The following is a 26492-nucleotide window of genomic DNA, read 5'->3' as shown; positions in this document are numbered from 1 at the left end:
TCCTACAAAACAATATATTTGGAAACTTTACCTCTCGATAACATTTGGAAAAAATATCATAATGAGATATTATGTTCAAATATTTAAAAGCCAGCAATCGTATTAGTGTGCTTAGTACGAGGTTTTTTTTATATACGATAGCGTTAACTGCGATTTGTTTGGAGTGAAAACAGCGCAGTCTAGTGGAATTCCATATAAATCAAAGTTCACGTAAATGCTATTGAGTAATTATAAAAAAGTCGCACTAGGCACTGGCTCGGTGAAAGCATAGTCTATTCCAACCACAAGAGGAATAAACCCAAATAAACAACTTTGACACAGATATAATTGGTCACCGATATCAATTGACGCGATACCATTGGTCGAGATCTTGAATACAGTAACAGTAACAGCCTGTTAATGTCCCACTGCTGGGCTAAGGCCTCCTCTCCCTTTTTGAGGAGAAGGTTTTAGAGCTTATTCCACCACGCTGCTCCAATGCGGGTTGGTAGAATACACATGTGACATAATTTCAATGAAATTAGACACATGCAGGTTTCCTCACGATGTTTTCCTTCACCGTCAAGCACAAGATGAATTTTAATCACAAATTAAGCACATGAAAATTCAGTGGTGCTTACCCGGGTTTGAACCCACGATCATCGGTTAAGATTCACGCGTTCTAACCACTAGGCCATCTCGGCTTTTTAATCTTGAATAATCTATGATATTCACTATGGATTCGAAGAAGTTGTAATCGGAACATCGAAAGTTAAATTAATGTGGTTATAACTAGTTAAGTAATAAATAAAGGTAAATTAATCAAGAACTGTTTATAGTGCGTAATACAGTGCAGAACAAATACAAAATCGAAGGTTTTATTCCTACTCCGATTGGAATAGGGTATACAGTCGTTCAGTGTTGCTATTTCATGCAAAATGCATATTAATTGCAAAAATATTACAATTAACATGCATTTTTAATTGATTTGTATTTTCTTTGACATTTTATATATATATTTAAAATGGAAACGAAGGCCTAATTTTTCGAGTTCTAAAATTCCATCGAGGTTTTCAAAATACACCGTTAGTTCTACTTTTGGCCACCGGCCCAGACAAGGTTGTGGCTCTGTTTAATGTTTTGGTTAATTAATTATGGATTATATTGCGTGAAGCGAAGTTGACAACCAATACATACATATACGTACCTAAATAATGGTTTGTAAAACGTTTTATACGATTAAGATTACAAAATGCAAGATTTATTTCAACAAGTCAATCATTATATAATTTTCAGTCTTAAAATATATTTTGCATCATACCCAATTTTTACCCACCTACTAATTAACTTTTAGTTAATTGAGAATTTTCTGTAAATTAAATATATATATATATATATATATATATATATATATATATATATATATATATATATATGAACCAATTAATTACTAACAGGAAAAATCAATAATAATAAAAATAATCAGGCCGATCAGTTACATTTTTTTAACCTTGTTCCTTACTACCAAGTTATAATATTATTTTTATGCAGAAATTTAATTAAACATTCTAAGTATTAAGAATACATTTATTAATACATGTGTCATCTACCTATATAGACTTGAAAATCAATCAAATGTAAGTGTGTTTAAGATTATTATTCCGTTTACACTGACGTGACGTTCATCGAGAGACATACATGTTCCGAGAAGGGTGCAGTTCCCGTCACGGAACGGACGCGTTCAATTAAAGTAATTTCTGGAACTTTTGTTTTTATAGAATAGGAAGGCGGACAAGCATATGCGCCACATGATGGTAAGTGGTCACCAACGCCCATAGACATTGGCATTGTAGGAAATGTTAACCATCGCTTACATCACCAATGCCCCACCAAGCTTGGGAACTAAGATGTTATGTCCCTTGTGCCTGTAATTACACTGGCTCACTATCTATAAATGTTGATCGATCCACGGTAAATAACATAATTTAAATCGGAATAACTATTATTTTTATGTAACGCTGCATTTATATCAAAATATTTGATATCAGGTATTCTGATAGTTATTTGTATATTTTATTTAAAATTAAAAACACAAAGACCTATATTAATTCACTATTTAAAATTAAAAATCATTTCATTTCCAGGCGATGAGGCAAATGTTCTTGGTATTACAAATGAAGGAACTCATGTTCGAGATTCTGTTGATTTTTAACGATGTTTAAATAACTTACCTAAATTAATGTGGCCTTTATATTTTGTTAACGTTATAGTTTTTTTGCTGTTGTGCTCTTTTTGAAAACTATACTATAATAAAACCAGTTACCCAAGAGAAAAAGAAGGGGCAAACTAACATCGATTAGAAGAAACAAAATTATTGGGCTGTTGATGTTTAAAAAAAACTTAATGTCGCATTCAATTTAAATTTCAATAAGACCAGATTTAACTAACGACGAACCGAAATATAGAATAGTGGGGGGTAAACATAGGTTCGAGTAAAGTGTTAGCGGTACGCAGTTAGACGCGCAGTATCTCGGTGTGCCGGTTGTAGCAGATGGCGATCCAGTCGGGCTGCGTGGCCCCCCATTGGATCTGGTTAACCTCCCCTTCAGCCGCTGTGTACGCCAGGATGGGATCCTCGATGGCGCGCGGCATCTGCTGGATGTCCCAGATGAGTGCCTGGTGGTCGTCGCCCGCCGTGCAGATGTGGCATGAACTGGTGGGCAATGCCGGAGATTAGATACTTTATTAAAGACTGCCTTATTATTTTAGTGGCTAGGTGTATGTGTGTGTGTGTCACCTGTGCGGCGCCCAGGCGATGCCGTTGACGCAGGCGCGGTGGTTGTTGAGGCGCGCGACGGGCGTGTGTAGACGTGTGCGACGGTGTGTGTGTGTGTGTGTCACCTGTGCGGCGCCCAGGCGATGCCGTTGACGCAGGCGCGGTGGTTGTTGAGGCGCGCGACGGGCGTGTGTAGACGTGTGCGACGGTGTGTGTGTGTGTGTGTCACCTGTGCGGCGCCCAGGCGATGCCGTTGACGCAGGCGCGGTGGTTGTTGAGGCGCGCGACGGGCGTGTGTAGACGTGTGCGACGGTGTGTGTGTGTGTGTGTCACCTGTGCGGCGCCCAGGCGATGCCGTTGACGCAGGCGCGGTGGTTGTTGAGGCGCGCGACGGGCGTGTGTAGACGTGTGCGACGGTGTGTGTGTGTGTGTGTCACCTGTGCGGCGCCCAGGCGATGCCGTTGACGCAGGCGCGGTGGTTGTTGAGGCGCGCGACGGGCGTGTGTAGACGTGTGCGACGGTGTGTGTGTGTGTGTGTCACCTGTGCGGCGCCCAGGCGATGCCGTTGACGCAGGCGCGGTGGTTGTTGAGGCGCGCGACGGGCGTGTGTAGACGTGTGCGACGGTGTGTGTGTGTGTGTGTCACCTGTGCGGCGCCCAGGCGATGCCGTTGACGCAGGCGCGGTGGTTGTTGAGGCGCGCGACGGGCGTGTGTAGACGTGTGCGACGGTGTGTGTGTGTGTGTGTCACCTGTGCGGCGCCCAGGCGATGCCGTTGACGCAGGCGCGGTGGTTGTTGAGGCGCGCGACGGGCGTGCACGGCACGCGCACGTCCAGGATGATGACCTCGCACGCGTCCATGGCGATGGTGGCCAGGTAGTTGGGGTCCTGCTTGTTCCACGCCAATCGCAGCAGTGGCGTGTGCGCGGGGTCCTGTCAGGGAAACGTGGTGCTCATTATGTATGTGGCTAAAATATGTCACAAAAATTACATTGTCTCAAGATATAAAGTATTAGTTCAATAACACTATAGGCAGCGTTAGCAATACAATTTAATGAAGGTAATTTATTTCAAATATACACTAACAAACTATATACACTCAAAAGCTTTTGTTAGATGGTGTACAAGCATCAATGGTTAGGATCGTTTTTTTGAACCGAAACACAAATCAAGTCATACCTCGTATATGATGGTGGAGTGCTCCAGGTGTCGCAGGTCGAACATGCGCACGGAGCCGTCTGCGCCCACCGACGCGAACATGTCTCGTCCGCCTCCTGCGCGGCTGAACGCGATGTCGTACACCTCCTGTGGATACCACACACCATGAGGGTCAGTGGGTAGTTGATTCATTACGCAAAACCCTAGACAGTGATCAGCAGGAAATTTAGTAGTCAAAAATCACAGGGAATTTAGGAGACAGAAATATCATAGCTTTATTCCTTGTCACAAACCTGAGTATCTTTCAAGAGGCAGGTAAGATAAACCAAGCGACAGCTATCAAATCACCAATTCTTAGGTGGTATACAATCTTTGCATATTACTGCATTTATAGGACTCTACCAATTGATTGTATATATTTAGAAATTGTCATTGGTTAAATATTACCTTATCATGAGCAATCAACTGTGTCTTCACATGTCCAGAAACTTCATTCACCCTTCCTAGAACCTGTCCGGTCTCTAGACCCCATATAGTACAAGTTGTGTCAATACTGCTTGTACCAATCAAGTTCGGATCGACTTCATTCCAATCAAAGGATGTGAGTGGGGCGCAAAAGTCTGAATTTTTGTTGTTGTTCAATACACATTCGAATAGGGTGTAAGGCTCACCAGCTCTCCATATGCGGAGATAGTCACCTGGAAAAAGTTTTATGCAGATTTAAGCGACAACCAGCTCAACTTTTCTCATTTGGATCACTACACTCGACTTTGATTGACAACATATAAGTATATAATTCCAACTTTACTGTATCTTATTTACAAAGTGATTAATCACTTCTAATATCTGTAATTGAACGGACTCACAAAAACCATCGATAAACCTTAATAGATTCTTATATTAATAAATAATATCACATATTATATATTTAAAAAACTACCAGGATAAATCAAAATGTTAAATAGTTACCGCTAGTAGCCAGTAGATCTGGGTAGACACCTTTACTGTCAGGTATCCACATTATTTTTGTAGTGGGATATGGATGGTCGAATGTACTTTTAGCACTAAACTCACTTGTTTCTTCATCTAGAGATATTATTTGTACCTGTTTAAATAAATAATGTATATAAATTTTCAGATGAAATATTAAATTAATTATATAGTAATATATAGAACTAAACTATGATTTAAGAAAATATTACTTTTATAATTGTATTTTTATCCCTCAGGTAATGTGTCATATACTTGTTATTAGATTTTATAACTATAAGAATCTTATAAGAATAAACAATGGTTTAATATATAATAATCTATTATAAATACATAATTAATGTACTATGTATAATAATAATAATAATAATTTATTTTTAGACAACAAAGGTCAATACAATTGAGATACAGCAAAAAATTACAAATTTCTTACTATATTCTTGTAACTCTTTATCCTTAAAACAATATTAGACTACATAATTATTATTGTGTTCGCGATGTATAACATGCCAGTACTTAACAATGGGGTTTTCAGGGCACTCAGAGCATATCCTTAGAAACTCATAGTCAGAATTCCTATGTATACTAATTATGGTACAAGGTGATTAAACTATTATTATATATTTAGAAAGTACAAGGAATAGATATTTTATGTAAGCTAGTACCCATTTACCTTATTGTTGTATTCTTCAACAAAACTGCCCAGTGCCAGTCGAAACCTTTTATCTGGTCGCACCGACCAATTCATGGAATACAGCGGCCATGGTGCTTGGTATCTAAAAGATTAATTATTATCTAACGTATATAAATTTACAACACATTTATCTTGCAGAACTTAACATGTGGAAGATTAAATTTAATTAATTTTAGTTTAAAATTTAATCACATATCATGAAACTAAGAAAATCAGTTTAGCAATATTTTTTATATAATTTATTTATATATATATAACTTGCTTTTCGAGACAAAATTTTATTGTAATTACTGTTGTGGTGAAATTATTCCAATGTTGGGAAATTACATTCAAGGACTTTTTTATTGACATTTGTATCAGATATTAAATAGGAAACCATATTTTTATACATGAGGTGTTTTACATACGAGATATATCTACAAATAAAACTAAGGATGTACTACGTAGGATGAAAAATCACTAATCGAACTTACTTGTATATTTCTTTACGTTTAGTGCTCGAACTCGTAGTACTAGAACTGCTATGTGGCATCGACATGTTTTTTGGAATAAAGGAAGAAATTCTCACAAATTATTATAAACTACGCGGTCAAAATGAAAACTGTACTTTAATAATAAATAATATTTATTTTTTTAAAGTTATTTTTTAAGCAATCGTTTACAATGTAAATAAATGAAGCGGTAAGTGTTAAAATGTTTTGATTGAGTAACAGTATTAATGTAGTAAACTGTTTGAGTTAAGTTATCTTAATTTGCCTGCATCTAATGACTATTATAGACAGACTCGTTATTATTTTATTTAAATAGTTATTTTATTTATAAATAATGCGTTATTTATAATTCTAACACATGTAATTTCAGCATTATTTTTAGTCAATTGACAGGTGAGTAGAGTGACATTTAACATTTAAGAACTAAAATTGCTACCAACATTATAATATTATGCGTTCAAGAATATTTGTATAGCATTTATTTTAAAATATCAGCAAATATTCAGTAATTAGAAAAATGTAGTGGGGCGCATCACAAAGTCCTCTTTACTTATATTACTTCTTTATTTATTATTTCTGAAAAAAATATTGCCATTGTAATATAATATTCTTTATGTATTACATTGTTCTCCATTATATGGGATTTTGGCGAAATAATTAGTATTTGTTCGGTACAATTAAAACTTGTTTAAAAGGCTTATATAAGATATGACCATCATGGTCATATCTTATAGACCGATTCAAGCTAAGGCGGCCATTCTGAACGTATATTACACTTTGTATTCTATCACTCTTATAATCTGAGGCGATTGCAAGTCGACACGACCGGAAAGAGTTCACAAAATCAACGGCTTCAGAGACACGGAAGTATAATCACTACCAATTGACAGATAACTACCTACTGATTATTTCTTAACGCGAAAAACCGATACCTTTTTATTGTCCCGTCCCTGGATTTGAACAAATAACCTTGGTATCTTCAGCTTTATAAGATAGCTTTTAGACCAACCAGGCAGTACCATATATGTAAGTAGCAAAACTTAATCAGACTCATGCAGGGTTTCTTACGATGTATTTATATATAATAGTTAGGTATAACCAAAAAAATATTAAGCATGTTAACTCATTATTGCTTATTCAATTTAATCAAGATATTTTCAAATTTTTGCATCGATATATATTTAGTTTACTGACATTTATTTGACCCTATAAATATCATTGGTTTAGAAATATGATTCATACCTACGGCTATGTAGACCTACGTAATTTTAGGCGGCAATTTGATAATATCAATGCAGGTCACGCTTTGAACTCCATTTAAGGACATGGCTTTCTTTCTTACATCAACTGGTATTTAGGGCCTAGTGATATAATATATTGTGCAAGGTTACCAACTATATTTAGATAACAGAAATATGTAACACTACAAAGGAGCTGTTTCATTTCTATTTCTTTTATATTGTTTGGCTTACTAGTGTAACATACATACCTTGCAGCTAAAAATTACAATACATTGATTATATATACTAACAATTAGTAAACATTGTATATTATAAGAATTAGAAATTATTATAGTAATGTTCCAATTTTTATTTCGATAAAAACAAATAGTATTTAAAATATTTTTTTACTCACGTCACGTCGGAAGAAAACCTGCGTTTGTCAGGTTGTGCATTGCATTACAGGAGTCATTCTTAAGGGAGACCAGCCTGCACCGCGTATCCCTATCTGATTTCTAATAATCATGATTTATTATATAAGGCAATCCTTACCTCTTCAAAATGGATGGGAAGTCTTATTTCAGTAAGTTACCCACTACTACAACTGTTGTAAACACAGCGTCAAACGCCGTTTATATACATAGGTACATTATCATATCGATCATCGGTAAGTTGTTAACTATAAGCTTGTTATAAATTATACTCAGCGATTGGGACCATAATGGGCTTATAAGCTCAACAATTTTTTTTCAACATACAGTACGAATTCGAGGGTATCGTAATCATGTTTGTGCGTCTTTTAAATAATAAAATCAAAAGTGCAAACGAGGTCGTGGATATTACCTAGTTGTGTAATATACTTAAAATGCCCATTGGTATTGTATTATTTAATATAATATATAAGATAATAAATTTTCAAACGGTACTCAGACGGGCTTGGACAAAGCCCTACTACTAAGAATACGTGTACACGAATTACGGTACACGTATACTGGTACGGCACGACTATACCTTTTTTACTTAAATTTTTTAATAGAGTTGTTTTCTAAATTAAAAAAAAAAACATCCATTTTTTGCAAGAACTTCAGGGAAGTGACCTCAGATTATCAGATAACATTCTGCCTTGAACCGCGACCTTTGCTTCACTGAATAATTGTTATGAATTGGCCGAAGCGTTACCTAATGAAACGTTAGAACGGCTAGAGGGTTCTGTTCAAGTGAACGATTTAATTTTATTGCTGCATGGAAACTTAATGTAAAACGAAAAATAATATTTAGCATATTCTGTTATTCTGTCTTCCCGGTCGGCGTAAATTGCAATAAAATTATATTTTGTTAATGCAAAATAAAGAAAAAGCATTACTCGAGCGTACTCGAGCAAATCTTGACATTATCGTTTGAACATAATTGAGCAATGAACAACTAAACATTTTCGCATGAATTTTAGTAAGATAGTATCATGAGATTTTTTTAAATATTTTAATATCCTTTCCAGATTTCGTGGTAGATAAAAAAATATTGATCAGAAATCATAAATATTTTCAAAATTAATTCTATCACAAAAATAATAATAGAAAAAAAAATATAAATTAAATGTTCCCACTTGACTTTGTTCAGATAATTTGATTGATAGTTTTATTGTATTTACCCAAGTGTTTGTATTTACCCTAATGTTTGGATTTTGTTACTACATAATACTTGTTCAAGTTTATTTATAAAACAAGTGGTTCCCGCAATGTTACTCGCGTGGATATTGAGAAATTGAATACCCATGTATTCGATTTATTAGTTTATCTTTTTTAAATGCTGTACACAGAATCCTATTTACAGTGATCCGGTTGAAAGGGTGAGTGTAATGATAGACTAAAAGACGTAGTGACATCTACAATTTTGTGGTCGGCGGCATATTAGTGGTGTAAATTTTTATATGGCCAATGTAGCTGTTTGTTTGCCTTCCAGAAATATATTATGAAATAGGTAACATTCAAAAAAATAACACGAGTCGCTTATAGTTTCACAGTATGGAAGATTGAATCTTCGCTTAGGAAATAAACCATTACCTACATTTGCGACGAATAACGAGTCTTTTCAGACAAAACCATATCTCATATCTCGTTCATGATTCGTCCATTGTGGGCTCGTTCTTAGGAACTGACATTTCGCCAGTAAACATTATATCCTACACAATTAAGTGGGCGTGCCTGCTTATTACATCGGGTCAAGGCATGGTGTTCTATACTTTGTCTGGTACTGTTCGTCATGTTTTGACAAGGCTTGACCGCTTTGTGGTAAAAGGTTATATTTGATGTGATTCGTACTTTTTGATTGGTCTTATAACATATGGTAAGAGTAAATAAAGGTCTCAATATTTGATTAAAGGGTTCATTTAAACAAAGGTTATGCGATTAATTGATAGTAACACAAAAAATAAATAAATCAGACTGAGAGTTCTTTATACTATAATTTGTATACGTTTATACTTGTATATACTTGTATATACTTGTGTATATAGTATACGATGTAAGATTTGTTTTAGTAAGAATAAAAACTTATATGTTATTTTATTTTTTCTTTTACTTTTAAACTATTTTTTCCTATAAAAAAGATATAATCTTATTTTAGATATTGCTTACATAAAACGACAGCAATGCGAATACAACCGATTTATATATTATTTACTGCTGGTCGAGCTTTGTGCAAGCTCGTCTAGGTAGGTACCAGACACTCATCAGATATTCTACCGCAAAACAGCAGTACTTGGTATTGTTGTGTTCCGGTTTGAAGGGTGAGTGAGCCAGTGTAATTACAGGCACAAGGGACATAACATCTTAGTTCCCAAGGGTGGTGGCGCATTGGTGATGTAAGCGATGGTTAACATTTCTTACAATGCCAATGTCTATGGGCGGTAGTGACCACTTACCATCAGGTGGCCCATATGCTCGTCCGCCTTCCTATTCTATGTATATATAAAAAAAGTACATCACTTAATGAAGTAAGTTCCTACTTCATTGAGTGATATACTTAGGATGCTTTCTCATTGCTCTCCTTATATTTCGAATGATATAAACTCATATTTTTATACATACAAATAATATTTTGCTTGATGTTGTTCTTGACATTAGTGAAGGCAAAAATACAAAATGTAAATATCTTCGTTCCGTTAAATTGCAATGCGTATTTTGCTTTTTCAAGCATTAATTAGCATAGTGGAAAATTACTGGATTAGTTTTCGTGAAAGTAAAAACGATAGGTTTCGTATAAAGGCAGCTTCTTCGCCACGTAAAATTGTTCTTTGCGGAATCTCATAACCTTAATTGTATTTTATAAATCGACCGATAATGGATAATAATATTATAATTTAAAAAAATGCTCTTAGATATAGTGCTTTTTTTTTAAAATACCATATGTTAATTAAAACGGATCCAAGGATGACTAATAAATTATTTGAATTATATATCAGGTCATTTTCAATAGGTTAATGTTGGCAATTACGATAAATATAATGATTTGGCTTCTTTTAATAACATCCTTTTAAACAACATACTAGTTATCACTTATGGTTTCGCTTGGCTTCGTTATTTCAATCGGTAAGTTTTGAGTTTATGCCTATTAGAATACAATGCATATATAATAGTTTTTGTTATGTTTATCGTTCGTTTGTACGCTTAATAGATATGCCGATTAAACAATTATTATAAATCTACAATATGCATGTGTAACGCGGAAATCTATAAAAATTAAATTAGTGTTAAACTTAGTATACATATTGAGGTAAAATATAAAGCTAATATTCAAGTGAAACATTCGTTTTTTTTTCATAGATTATGTGAACGTTTTTAATTTTAGTTATCAATGAATGAGGCTGATTATAATGATGATGTCAATGATGATAATAATATTATTTAATATTTCGTTTTTACAGTATTTATCAAGAAAAGCTTGATTTGATTCCGGAGTATCATCACATCGTGGACACAACATCGTCACGTCACAGGAACCAAATTTCCATGACTATGCTCGTTCCGTTATATTGGTCAAAAATTTATGTCAGCTTTATAAGCTCTTTTGTATCTTATGTTAAAGGATTACATTGAATTTAACGCGGCCGCCTTTTTGAATGTAAATTCTACTTAAAAAAACCGGCAAGAATCGACATGAAAAGAATCGAACCTCTGACATACGCTTGGATCATTAGGACAATGTTGCGATAATTGTCAGATATTTACACCAATACACATACAATCTTTACATGACAATTATTACTAAAGCGTCACAGTGTGAAGCCGATAATAATTTAATATAATATACGAATAGATGGGTTTTATACTTCCGTTCGAAAATAATTACATGCATGAGTAATCCTAGGTTGCAAAACGTGTAAAACTCGTCTTATAAAATTAAGTGTTACGGAAATATTAAGACAAAGTTCAAGGGGAAATGATAACGAAGTGTGTGTTTGTGAAAAAATTTAAAATTAATCAATCTTATCTTAATATTAGAGCTTAGATTGAAAATGGTGTCATTTAGTGAATTTTGCCAATAATCAAACGAAGAAATGACTTGTTTTTTTATGAATAAATGATTATTATATTTGAATGTAGGATCGTAGATTAGATAATTTTAGTATGAAAACAATTCAACTTTTGCTTTGGATGACGACACGATCGTGCAGCGTTGTTTTTAAACCCCTTTTTTGACGGTGTGTTTTTGGACGCAGATTGAAGATCTATCTCTGGTACATATATTGGTCCATATCTAAAATATATTTTAAATTTCGAATTGTAGATATTAATTTAGGTCGCTAGTTTATAAGTAATATCTTAGTAACAATACCGTAGGTAGGTTGTTTTTTTTTGTGTTTGTATCTACACAGACGTGTACTGTGTCCGTGTTTTGCGTATCTTATCTTTAATTCATATTAATGTATATTAATGTGCGTGTACTAGGCAGCATCACAGACAGTCTACGTTTCGGAATAAAAATATTTGATGTCGTAGTCAAAATGACTACTTTATTGCCTCGGAATGTGTGCCTTCCTTGAATGGGTATTAGTTGTCTTCGTGGGATTCTGGATTCCTCTGGCCAAGCCTTGAAATTCGGCCGGTTTTACCATACTCCGACGATCTCTATTATGGATTGCCATTTTTCGGTTGAAAAGAACAAAAAGCATTAGCTGCGTCTAATCTGGCTTCGTTCGTTCGACGTCCCGTCGGATTATGAGTAGGAAAATTGAGATTGTATCAAATAGTTGTATATTTATTATCATTATATCTGGCTGCAATATCTTCTGCACGGTACCCATACGGTCACAAAAACATTTTTTTTATTGATATATTTTCTATAAGAATATAATTTTTTGTAGAATTTAATGGTTTACGAGAAATATTATTCAAGTTATTAAATAGTTTACTCTGTATTCTGTTCAAAATGTGGTCATAATTTAAATGCGAATATTCGAAAAAAAATGTAAACAAACGTAATTTTAAAGCTTTATTACATTAACGAACTTAATTCACACACAAATGCTATGTAAGTTATTCATCTTCGATAGTATAACTGCGTTTCACTGCATGTACCGTCTTCTTTTATATAATGGTGGTATAAAACCCTCAAGACCAGCAAAATTACGAACAAAATACCCGTCCAAATAACGATGGTATATATTTGTGCATTGAATGCTTCAAGTGCGTGGTTCTTAGTAGTTCTTAAGTATATAGCTCTCTTTATGCGATATAATCTGTTCCGCTTCGGCCTTAAATAGAGCATTTATGTGATAATTTCTCACTAGTTTCAAGAATTTACATTTTTTGTACCTCTATAAAGAAATGTTTAGATTATATTAAGTAATTAAGACTTGTTTTATATTCTGAGAAAAAAGTTTTCACAAAGATATTTTTTTGATTATTTCCAAGTTAAGAAAGCAAGTGGTTTTTCGAGAATTGTATGAAAGAAACCCTATATATAAATCCTCGCTAGTTTAATAGCGTAGTTCCTTTATATTTAATTAAATTTTGTAGAAAGATGATTTAAAAGTGATTCTAAGAGCCTAGATGTTTTACTTACAATTTGACTTGGTTCCCTTTGATAAGTAAATTTATTTACGTAGAGTTTAGTTTGGCAATATTATCAGCTAGAGATTAATTCTCAGAGTTTATGGTATAGACGCTTTTAAAATCAAAAGAATGATTATGCTTTATAATATGAAACTTGGCCTTTAATGCCCCCTTTTTATGTTAATGATTATTCATAGAACAGCCGAGATGGTAAGAACGCGTGAATATTAACCGATGATCGTCGGTTCAAACACCACTGAATTTTCATGTGCTTAATTTGTGATTATAATTCATCTCGTGCTTTACGGTGAAGGAAAACATCGTGAGGAAACCTCCTTTCACTGAAATTCTGCCACATGTGTATTCCACCAACCCGCATTGGAGCAGCGTGGTGGAATAAGCTCCATACCTTCTCCTCAAAAAGGGCCTTAGCTCAGCAGTGGGACATTCATAGGCTGTTACTATATATATAAGAATAGAAGATAAGAAAACTGTCCCGTACCAACCTTTTCTCAACTAAGTTCCTTCTGGTTTAATATACATTAAATATAGCGACCTCAGAATCACAGCTGTGATAACGATCGCTCCGGTCCAAGTGACGATGGTACAGATCTGAGTATCGACTTGTGACCAATCACCGTCCTGTATTTTACTCGCCTTAACTTTATTATTTTTTTTTATTTTGGTGATAAATTTCGTCAAAGTCTTAGACAAACTATGAAAATTTATTAGTTTTGGCACTGGCTTAATTTTGATTTTCATAGATTTGCTCAATACTTGACTCATATTTATACATTTTTAGAATTTAAGCTTTTGGATGATAATTTTATATTTTTGTTGGTGTTTTACATATTTGAAAAGATTTTACGTCATTTTATTAATGGTTTGTAATTGACGTGACGTTTACATTTAATCGTTTAGCTATTTATCACGGTTTTCGATGGTAAATCTCTTTCGTGTCTATTTCACATTATCATAGACAAGCGATATAATCTATGTTTATTCATTTAGTTATAGATATTTAATTAATCTTTAAACCTTAAGAATATACAAAAGTTCACACAATATAGTTGTTTTATAAGAATATGATTTTATTGTTTTTTAAATATAATTTGAGAACTGAAAATAAAATCATATAATTGTAAAAGAGACCTTTTAATCATTTATGTGAATTTACAAACGCGTTTACGTTTAACATTACAAACTTAGTTCTTCTTATTCAACTTCAAAACCGCGATTTTCAACATTTTAATACTACCTACTACTTCATGTATTTTTCTGACAATTGATATACATGTCTGAAATCGATGCTAAAAATTTATATTATATAATTCTAGAAGGATATTATAATCACTTTAGTATCCTAATTTTACACTGCTAACATTAAACATTAATTTGCACCGGTTCGGAAAGTATTCGACCGAGAAGAACTGGCTAAACTCAGTATCCTTTTCCTACTCCTAGGTATACCGACTAGGTAATTAAAAAACAAAAATATACATACTATTTTTTACTTCTACTTATATAATAGATGTAATTATTTGTTCAAGTGGATTGTTTCGTAAAAAATAATTTTACGTTAGAGCCGTACATGTTATGTCGGTTCTACTTTTCGCATCCTAACTGATACGAATGGCATTCTCTATGTTTGAAGGACATTATTATAGTTATAAAAAACAATAAACCTTTAAACAACACGTTATATAATGATATGGAATAGGGGCTTAGTTATATTTATGTTAAAAATATATAATAGTAATTTTGATGGTTGAATTCAAATAACATTATTAAGAATAACTCAATGCGTAGGCGCACCAACTATGTATTTTATGCAAATGCAAAGTGCAGCTTCGTGTAGATGCAATTGTTGCTATTGTTGTTTTCTGATGCATAATAAGACAACATTTCGTTTTAATGTCCAGAAACATTAATTTATTATGCATGTTGTGAGGTTTTTAACCTTTGAGGGATTTAAGATAAAAGAAGGGAGAGCATTAAACTTATTCGAACCTTTTATTTATATCATCATTTTCAATCAGCACCAATCCACTAGAGGACCGTAGTTTCTTTTATGAGGCCACAGCTCTTACGATTCTGTACAAAGGCATATAACAATGAGATTTTTCTAATATTATCTGGCCATTGGACGGATGGATGCACGCACCCTCGAGAAACGAGATTTTTTCATATAATATTTGTACATATTTTTAATATGGTGAAAAATTATGCGGTGTTGTCAAGAACGTAGTGACTGAATGGTTCTACGTGCCTGTACCGTAACCGTAACCGCCTGTGAATGTCCCACTGCTGGGCTAAAGGCTTCCTCTCCTCTTTTTGAGGAGAAGGTTTTTGGAGCTTATTCCACCACACTGCTCCAATGCGGGTTGGTAGAATTCACATGTGGCAGAATTTCAGTGAAATTAGACACATGCAGGTTTCCTCACGATGTTTTCCTTCACCGTAAAGCACGAGATGAATTATAATCACAAATTAAGCACATGAAAATTCAGTGGTGCTTGCCCGGGTTTGAACCCACGATCATCGGTTAAGATTCACGCGTTCTTACCACAGGGCCATCTCGGCTACGTGCCTGTATTCATACCAAAATATTACTAGCTTTAATTTTTTTTTTTTATAATTATTTTTTTATTATTAATTTATACCAAAAAAAGCATCTTAAGATGATCTTTTAAAGTATGTTTATTCAAAGAAAGTATTATTTGCAAGAGTCCTTGACATATCTGGTACGGCTAAACATTAAAGCAATGCATACGCATGTGTAATTGCCATGATAATTGAAAATACGCTTTTATAATTATGCGCATAAGGATTCATTTACAATGATACATTTATTCCAATTGTGATGCAGCTCGTGGTAAAGTATTCGTTTCGGTACCCGTAACTATCGCAATAGTGTTACGGGCTGAATAATGAGTGCATTTGCCTCAATTTGATACTTTGACATCTGTCATTTGTAACTTTTAGCGCCAAATTTAAGTGACATAACCGATTGATCGTTGCGTACATTTTAAATGACCCGTGCTCTGAATTTTTTAACATAATCTCGTAACTTTTCCTTATTATTTATTATTTACGCAATTGAGTATTAGGCAGTCTTAAAATTGACTTCTCAATTAATATATTATTTATATTAACGAATATAATATTATTCTACTTGACTACTATTTCATATATTTTCACTATAATAATTAATAATGACACAAATTAGCGACCATTGAAATACAAGCTACAATGACTGGTGCATTGAAATACAATTACTGGTGGTAGGGCTTTGTGCAAGCTCGTCTGGGTAGGAACCACCCACTCATCAGATATTCTACCGCAAAACAGCAATACTTGATATTGTTGTGTTCCGGTTTGAAGGGTGAGTGAGCCAGTGTAATTACTGGCACAAGGGACATAAAATCTTGGTTCCCAAGGTTGGTGGCCCATTGGCTATGTACAGAATGCCAATGTCTAAGGGCGTTGGTGACCGCTTACCATCAGGTGGCCTATATGCTCGTCCGCCTTCCTATTCTATAAAAAAAACAAGTTCGCGACACCGGGCAATGAATGATGGGAATCATGTGATTGAATAGGGATTTTGTTTTCCACTGCATTAAGTTATTATGTTACTTTTTTATTGGTACTTAATAAACTTACTTAAATAAATATACACATATATATATGTATATATATAATCCATATTTTAAAAATGTGATTAAAATAATATAAAATAACAAATTTATTTTGAATGATTTACTTCTACTGAACTATTATAAGGTGTATTGGATTTGTACAAAAAGCTACCGTCACGAATCTGATACCACGCCCTCGTTATGACTCGAGGAAAATAGACACTTCGACAGGCGTGGGAAACATTTAATTATAAAATAAGTAACATATATTTATAAAACAAATTGATAATATTAAAACTTCTATTTTAATTTTAAATTCCAGCCCAGAATTATGTATATAAAGTATTTAACAGAGCAACATAGCATGAATAGTTATATTTTATTTTACTGTTATATTTTTAGTAATGTTCTATAAGTACAAGAACAGTAGTCTGTAAATTCATTTTTGGAAGGAGGGGATGAAATGTGCCAGCTTCATCAATAGGCTTCATCACTGTAAAAATTAAAGAAACATTTCTGGAATCATGGAATCTAATATGTAACCTTTGTCTATTATTACACTGGCTCATATACCCTTCAAACCGAAACAGCAATTCAAAGTATTAATGTTTCGCGGTAGTGTAAGTGATTGGGCGTTTCCCGTAAGGCGTAAGGTATAATGTCAATTTATAATACTGTCTAGGATCTATTGTCGCCATTTTGTTAAACGTTGCGTAGCATAAAAATTTTTACTTGTAACCATAAAACAATAATTTATAATTAAAGTATGATTAAGAGCTAATAAATTTCGGTAATTCCAACATTAATATCGTGTTATTATGAATAACCGATATCCAAAAGTAAAATGCATGAGATGTAATAGAAAAATGTATGACGCACGCATTCGGCAACGGATAGACAGCCGGACTTCAAACGACCTTGCTTTGTTCACTTTAATAATTAAAAAAAAAAATAGACGTTGTATACTTGTACATATAGGTCTGTATTAGGAATTAATAGTATTCTATATAAGATATGTATTATATATGTTGCCTGGGGATAATTTCATAAATGTGTTATATAATAGTGTCAAAACGTCCCTTTCTCTAATGTATGATTTTACCATCTCCTAATTATAAAAATTATACAATAATTTGCACATGTAATAAAATAAAATTTAATTATCTTTTATATTTAACTTTGTTACAATTTTAGACTTTAATGTAATTTATGTTTAGATTTATTTTTAAGGCAGTACATTAGCGATCTGAAAATTATGTGAAATGTCTCCATTTTGTAACCTTTATGTGCCATTAAAGTGTTTAAATTTTACTGTGAGACATTTCTTCGTAATTAATCACTAATTTTAATCACTAATTAAGTTTTGCGAAATACAAATTGTTCTGTATTTCTAGTAGATACAGACATTGGTAATGTAAGGAGCCCATGGCCGGTGGTGACTACTTACCTTCAGGTGGCCCATCTGGCCATCCGCCTACCAATATCATTAAAAAAAAGTTTTAGTAAAACTGTCGACTCTGACAGAAATCATAGTGGATTTCTGTCACCGTCGCTAGCTAATTATGACTAGGTAGCGACCTAATCATAATTAGCGATGCATAGTACAGAGATCGAAAAAGGTGTTTTAGATTAAGCATAGGATTGTATAGATTACAGGGTTTTCGTAATAATAAACTGATGCCGATGGTATGGAGTCAACAAAACTGCAATAAAATCGGGTCTCTTTCACTATACAGATTAAAAATGTACGCGGAAAGCTCTCGAATAAAAACGACCTTGACATGATACCGTGCGCCCGCGCAGCGAAAGTAAATACAATAGATCTATTCGTTCACGACAGTCACCGAGTTTGATACACTGTATCCGGTTACTGGCCACACTACACATTTTACTCAATATTACTATGATATTTTATACAAAGGTCGTTCTGGTCTGACCGTCAACATTTTTGAATGAAAGTAAATATTGAGCCTGAAAAAATATCCGATGAAATGTTAGACTAAACTGTACTTACATGTAGCATACAGTCTGTATAATCAGTTACCTACGTCTCCTCAAAGGTCTTCTCTTACAGGGAAGATTTTAAGCGTTGCTTCAGTCAATTTTACCCCTCCAATGTAGGCTTCTTCACGAAGGTTTTCTCCATCGCTTAAAATGACTTAATTTATAAATACATCAGAAAAGCCCGCGCCCATCGGACATGTGTCACGTGTTCTATCCACTGCGGCTCATGTTTATTTAAATACTATTTCGTTATTAAAATAAAAGAGTACAATTTCTTATGAAAATTCCATATTTACAAGTTTATTGCAAAAAAAAAATTCTAGTTTTCTAAGCATTCTCATTTATTATACATGTTATACACGAAAAATAACAAATTAGCAATTAAATAATTAACCATGCCCTAACTTGAATTTTTTTATGGAATAAAGTAAATATTAGTTGTTAATATTAATTAAAGTTAACAGCAACATTTAATGCATAATATATGACTATGAATCGATGTTGTAACGATCGTTCATAATAGTTATAATATTAATTCTGACGGTGTGATGTGAGCCAGTGATCGCAAAACGCGATCGAAACGCAGCGACGCTATCCATTTCCTACACGGCAATCCGACATGTCGGGAGAGTATTTAGGCGCAGGACGGTTCTTTATGGGCAAAGGGAGGCCTAATTTTTCCAGCTGTTTTTGATAAAGCTTTAGCCGGGACTACTGATTTTGTAGCTGAACATTAGACTAAGGGGGGAGTTAAACTATCTATTTTCACAGTCTCAATCGCAAATCTAGGATATGAGCTATATTTGCCAGTTTTACACATATTAATTTCTATTTAAAACTAGCCTTTATCTATACTTATATTTATATTATAAAGAGGAGATTTATTTATTTTTAATTGATTAACTCTGGAACTACTCGTCGTTCATTGTTTTTAATAATTATTGGAAAGCTAATTTATCCATAAACAATATAGGCTTCATTTTATTTCAGTAATAATAAGATTTCAGTTTGTATACAGACGCGGGGCACAGCTATTCGATGTAACTGGTAAATATATTAAACAAAGTACTTCTATGTTATTGAGCAACAGTATTACTGTTTGTAACGTGAGTTATCGTCATTCATGAATGATTACCCACACCATTCGAGTGCATTTTGTGTCAAGAACTCGATATTAATTACTTTAAAATCGATATTCTATGTCGGTAGCGAAAAAGAATGACAAATTTGAGGTTAATTCGTGTATTGTATTTTAGTTAGGGACACTGTATTCTGGGATACTCTTTTTGAGTATCAAGCAATTTTAAATTAGCTTGCTAGTCTATAGCTGATGATTGACAAATGTTTTTTTTTAATTCATCTTCACATACTTGTATCCACGTGGATATCATTTATTTTTATATTTGCCAAATGTCCCGCATCCCCCATGCGGGAATTAGAGAGAATAATTCCTCAGAGCACTGACCCTGATACAGTCAACGTCTGTCATTATTAATTCCTTTTTTGAAAAATAATAATAATATTTTGGTAGATATTTTGGAGATCTCGATCATTTTGTTATATTTGTAGCCTAAGACAATTTTTTCCCGGACTATTTCGGCATATTATGCTGTATCTTAAAAAAAATATTATACGCAAATTATAGCATATGTTCGTCATAAATTTATAAACACAGATACGCCTCTACTCAAAACAATAGTTTGAAAACCAAGTAGATCACGAGGCGTTGCACAAATCAATGGTTCTGTCCATGGGTTCGTTTCAAACTCCCTAAGCCCGCTTACAAATCCGCGCGCCGCGGTGTTGAATAATGCATACTTTAACGCATATATTGTTTCGCAAGTCACCGAATCTGGTCGTGTTAACAAATCATTGTTACTCAGGCCACTGTTATATCTTCGAATAATATGAAAATAATTTATGCTCGTTATTTTATCCGCAATTTTTTTTAAATTTCGATACGCACATAGGTCTCATACAAGTAGTCATCAATTGCTTTGGATTCAAAATATTGTAGTAGGAAAGTTGTGTTAGCAATTAAAGCTAAGCGATGATTAAAAAAAAGTATCGATATTTATTACTATTGTGTTTTAAAATATAGAAATAGTATATTATATTTCCTTTACATTTGTTTCGTGTTTAATAATTATAAACTAATATTATTAAAAAAATAACATTTTTTACTATTTACAAATTTACTTATACTACACTACACTATTATTATACACAAACACTGTAGACGCATAAGGACAATTTAATGTTTACATGATTTATAATGCGTTTCTCCAGCGATAAAAAAATGATTGTATTTATAGAGCAACCATTGCCAAAAATTGAGCATCTAAATCAGCTTTACTGCTGCTAAATGGTCCACCATCAGTGCGTGTTAATTATCTCTATAAAATTAAGTAATATTATGTAATGTAATATTTACTGGTGGTAGAGCTTTGTGCAAGCTCGTCTGGGTAGGTACCACCCACTCATCAGATATTCTACCGCAAAACAGCAGTACTTAGTATTGTTACATCTTAGTTCCCATTTTTGATGGCGCATTGGTGACGAAAGCGAGTATTAACATTTCTTACAATGCCAATGTCTATGGGCGTTGGTGACCACTTACCATCAGATGGCCCATATGCTCGTCCACCTTCTTCTATTCTATAAAAAAATAAATTGTAAAAGTTAAATCTAGTCAAGTACTCGATAGTTAATTTTGTTGATTTTGTCACCTTATCACCCAATGCTTTTTTTCAATATTTCTTAATTTTTGACAACTGTTTTTTCTGAAATTCAAAAACTAAATTTAGATAAAATAAATGGATGAATTATCGACAAAATCTAATGATAAAAACTTAAACAAATCGACATTACATTTTCTTGAGCCAATTTATTTTTTGACCTTTATTGATGTTCTCATATAAATGGCGGAGCTGCTGCCACGTCCTGGTACCTCTAGTCGCAACAGAATTATGTTGCCTCGTCAAGGAGTCGCGAGCCTCTCGTTTTTTCAATAAGCATATTGATTATACGAGCATTTGTTTCCTTATTTTCAATTATTTCTTGATATATTAAATGTTAAGATTGAGTGTTAAGTGGGAGAAAGTAATGCAAAGTATACACACATTTTGTTTATTACTTACTTAATTATGAGACCCAGTAAAATTTCCTTTTCACATTGAGTGTAATTGTACCCACGCTTATTTTTCTATTCTATTTTTTTTAAATCATTTCGACTTTCCAAATAGTTAAAAACGTAAACGCGTTAATAAATTAAATTATTTATAGCCGAACATATTTGGTTTCATTTCACGTACTGTTGCTTATAACGCTATTTTTTTTCACGATATTTCTCATTTTTTTTAAGTAGTAGTTAAATAAAATGAAAAAAAAAAATATCATAACTAAAGTACACGTTTAAAGTTATGCATAAAATTGCAATCCTTAGATAATATGGCGAGCTTCTAAGATTACCGAGACGCTGTTGTGGAAACAACCTTACATACATCATTATAATTCAATTCAAGAGACTAATTTCTACGCTAATTACTTAAAATGGATCTGTTTTTGGTACCGATATTCCACGAAATTGGTTAAAGTAAGTTTATTCTGTTTCGATAGTATAATGGTTAGGCCGCAGATCCCGAGGTCCAGGGCTCAAACCAATTAAAAGTTTTCGAATTAACCTATGTTATACAATAAGTCAGATGTCGATATATTTTCAAGTCAGCTTGTTTTAAGACTAAATATTTAAGGTGTATGTTGTCTCATAAGAACTGATTTCTGTTTTTAAATTTATCTTTATTTTGTTATTATATAGTCTCTAGTAGTGCTGTAATACTAATACCATTTACATTTTATATTATACGTTTAAATTTTTTAAATTTAATTTTATATTTTTCTTTACTTTTATTGTTATTTTAGATCGTGGTGAACTATAAGTATAGCAACACCCTTACCCTTAGACTTATTATTTTTAAACTTTTAATTTGTAATTATTACTGTATTTTATGTTGGTAATCATAAATAAATAAATAAATCTGTCAAGAAGTTTTTTAAGCGTAATAAAATATGGTAATATGTACTTCAATATACATAAATATGAATTCACTAAGTGTTTGAGTTTGAAAAATGGCATGTAGGTGCTTTCAAAATACCTAATAATTTTTTTCAAATTTAAAACAAAATGAAATTGACATCTATAAAAGATAGTATACCCAATAGAATGAACGTGTTATAACGCATATGTTATAGGCAATAAGTGCAAAAGATTATACAAATACGCCTGTTATAATTAAAACGCAACGGCCGGCGTAGCAAAACTAGTCATTTTTTCGCTTTCTCCGTTTAAAACTCACTCGTTTCGGGATTATCGAACTAGGAAGCAGTAAATCCAGATCGATCGAGCTTGTACAGTGAAAATTTAAACGTAATTAATATAATAATAGTTTGGGGGGGCGAGTATATAACGAGCGCCACGCTTCTGGCGCCATTCGCCGCGCGTCTCTCCGCGCATGCGCCCATCTCGCGAGTGACAAGTGACAGTTGACCTACAAAATGTCCGCCAAAATTTACGTAAGTGTCAAAATTAAGTGTAGGATTGTGGTTTCAGAACGCACCCAGGATTTTTCGGATAATTTTTTTTTTTTAATAAAGTGACTGTGTTTTGTGTCTAGCGTGGTACCGTGAGCGGTGGTTCTAAACCACACTTCTATACATATTGTCACATGTTTAATATTTAATGAAGCCTTGTATTTTTTATATAGTGTAAGAATCGGTCGAATATTAATAATTTTACGCTAACATTAGATTATCTTAGTCCACGTTTAAAAACAACAGATATGTAATATAAAACTTATTTTGTTTTGAAATATTCTTTAAATTGCTTATTAATATTTTGTTTTATAAATATATGGGAACTATAAAAGTTTACGTTGTTTTCTCTAGTCGAACAGCTTAGACCTTTTGGTTGATCCACAGGTCAAGTGAAGCGGGTTTGTGATATTGAAATGGTGGGAATATACACGCACTTGATGTTTATAGAAAAAATATACAATGATAAATGCACGACAACAACTTTGAACAGACATTCGTTTCTTTAATGTAGCTAAAAAATAATGACTATATAAATATATATATAATTTGCATAGTATAAATAAATAATAAGTTCATAAAATAATATTAACCGTACATAATTAATAAATCATATAGCTTACTTTATTATCTGTACAATAAAAAATTAAAACACATAAAAATTCAAAAAAAAAAAAAAAAACAATCGATCTAATAAAAAATAATATTGTTTAAAAAATATTTTAACCTTTCGTTTAAATAATTTCGAACAATAAAAATAAATAAATAGTAAATCAAAGAATTTGTCCAAAAGCTTTAAAATATGTAAATTAATATTAATAAAATATATAAATGATTTCTCATTCTTATATTTTCTACAAATAACACGCATGTTATATAATTTCTTATTCAAAATTGATCCAAAATAACGTACAACAATATTTTATAACAATTTTGCAATATATTTTTATTACTTTTTTATATTTTTTTAATTAGCCATATATTATGTTATTATTAAAGAAAAGTTACATTTACTTATACCCAAGATATTATTTTGAGCGTCTAATAAGTAAATTAGTATATATTACTTTTTTATTTAAGATATCTAATTTTTTTTTAACTGTTCGCTCGTCTCAATCTGTACATTTCATTGTGTGTTAATACTACAAGTCAAGTCATTAAAATGTGTTAAAAAGTATGAACACTAACTTTTTTGCACCCCTTGTCTATTAATAGGCACTATTTTCTAAAAAGTGTAAACAAACAAACACACATTCACTTTATTTTATAGTATATTTTAAAGTTACTTGACGTGTGCAGCAAGCTAACTTAATTATATATTTTTTTAAATTTCAAAAAACGAATTTTGCTTTTTATGTCGCAGACATATACTCCGATTCCAGTTAGCGACATTATAAATAGTTTAGTATCGAGATAAAAAGTATATTAGAAGTAACAAGTTAAATAATTAAGAAAATCAATCATTTTCTAACGATTCCGAACCGATGGTAGAGCTTGATTATTCATAAGTACTTGTAAAAGTCTACTTGAGTAAAAAATATATTTTGTTTTCGATTGATTTTGATATATACGTATATTTTTTTAACATTTTAGATGTAAACAACAATTTATATTTAATTTATGATGAGCCATAACAAGCGAATCTTTACCGAAAACGTTAAAGTTTTATTCAAAATAAATTCATTTCAATAGAGTATATATCATTAGGAAACTGATCTGTATGGTTCGAAAATTTACAAATGTTTTTCCAACAAAGGAGTCGACAACAGCTTAGAGTAAATTCCTTTAAACTTCTTACTAACATAATTATCTAATATATGTAATCCGGTCTAGTAGTGCCATTCTTATGGTACGTGATAAATGGTCACCATCGCCCATTAACATTGGCGCTGTAAGAATTAACCATTCCTTATATCGTCAATGCGCTGCAAATGTTGGGAATTAAAATGTAGTGTCTCTCGTGTCTGTTATCACACTGGCTCACTCACTCTTCATATCGGAAAACAACAATACTATGTATTGCTACTCGTATTTGGCGGTAGAACATATGATGTAGCTACCCACGTAAAATTAACTTCAATTTACTTTAAATGTAAATGTAAAATGTCATATTAAAATATATCGTTATTCTATGTTTGTTGTTAGCAAGTAAACAATGACTGTTTCTCCGGGCTATGATAATATTTGGTTTACTACAGCGGCTATTTCCCGCTGTTTTCACTTTCGACGATCGAAAGCGTTACGCCATAAATGTTTCAATGAGTTGCAAATCAAACTTATATTATCAAATACAAGTTGTGTTCGCAACTCTGTTCGTAACTTTTTGAAATGTTTTTGTTTTTTTATCTGTGCTATTTAACTATTAAAACGAAATACACAACGGTCTATTTGCAGGCCTACACTGTAGATTATAAAATCCTTTTCTTTATTTTTGAGTTTGAGGTTTTCTGTCAAGTGTTTATTAATGGCAGCCTGCGATTTGATTTTATTTTATCACAACCAGGTCTTGGGTTGCCGTACGCTTTCTATTATAGAAGCGTGTACTTGCGATTATGCAGATACTTGTGTCACTTAAATATCTTATCCGCAGTTATCAAGCACTTCACTATGAACAAATAAAATATCATGTAATGTAAGAGTAAGTAAATCTCGTAACATATCTTAATACAGACAAACGAACGTATTAACAACTTTACATAAGAATATATTTACATAAAATAAATCTATAACGGTTACTTGTTTATAAGTCTTGCAAATATCAAGACTGGTTTTTATGAAAGTAACAGATGTTAAAATGTAGTTAACAAATTCAAATCTTGATATTATTAGTCAATGAAATATAGTCTGTATATAGTATATATAGTATGCTGGTCCTTACAGTACCGGTGGACTTTACAATTA

At 32.7% G+C, this 26492-nt stretch overlaps 2 protein-coding genes across 2 annotated transcripts in view; one reads left to right on the top strand and one right to left on the bottom strand.

Moving 5' to 3' along the window:
• Positions 1 to 1397: 1397 nt before the first annotated feature.
• Positions 1398 to 6459, bottom strand: LOC126771474 (DDB1- and CUL4-associated factor 7). The gene is made up of 7 exons (XM_050491371.1): positions 6069 to 6459; positions 5575 to 5677; positions 4881 to 5016; positions 4359 to 4609; positions 3933 to 4058; positions 3505 to 3686; positions 1398 to 2692 (listed from the first exon to the last, which is right to left on the bottom strand). The coding sequence occupies exons 1-7, from the start codon at positions 6131 to 6133 to the stop codon at positions 2494 to 2496; spliced, it is 1062 nt and encodes a 353-aa protein (XP_050347328.1). The 5' UTR covers positions 6134 to 6459; the 3' UTR covers positions 1398 to 2493.
• A 17010-nt stretch (positions 6460 to 23469) lies between these two features.
• LOC126771461 (uncharacterized) overlaps positions 23470 to 26492 on the top strand; it is a 39654-nt gene continuing 36631 nt past the window's right edge. The window contains exon 1 of the mRNA XM_050491357.1: positions 23470 to 23573. Within this exon, the coding sequence (XP_050347314.1) occupies positions 23556 to 23573 (18 nt within the window). The 5' untranslated portion in view covers positions 23470 to 23555. The remainder of the gene's footprint in view (positions 23574 to 26492) is intronic.

The sequence above is a fragment of the Nymphalis io genome, chromosome 10, assembly GCF_905147045.1.
Source record: "Nymphalis io chromosome 10, ilAglIoxx1.1, whole genome shotgun sequence".
Lineage (NCBI taxonomy): Eukaryota > Metazoa > Arthropoda > Insecta > Lepidoptera > Nymphalidae > Nymphalis > Nymphalis io.
This window is presented reverse-complemented; position numbering and strand designations above follow the sequence as displayed.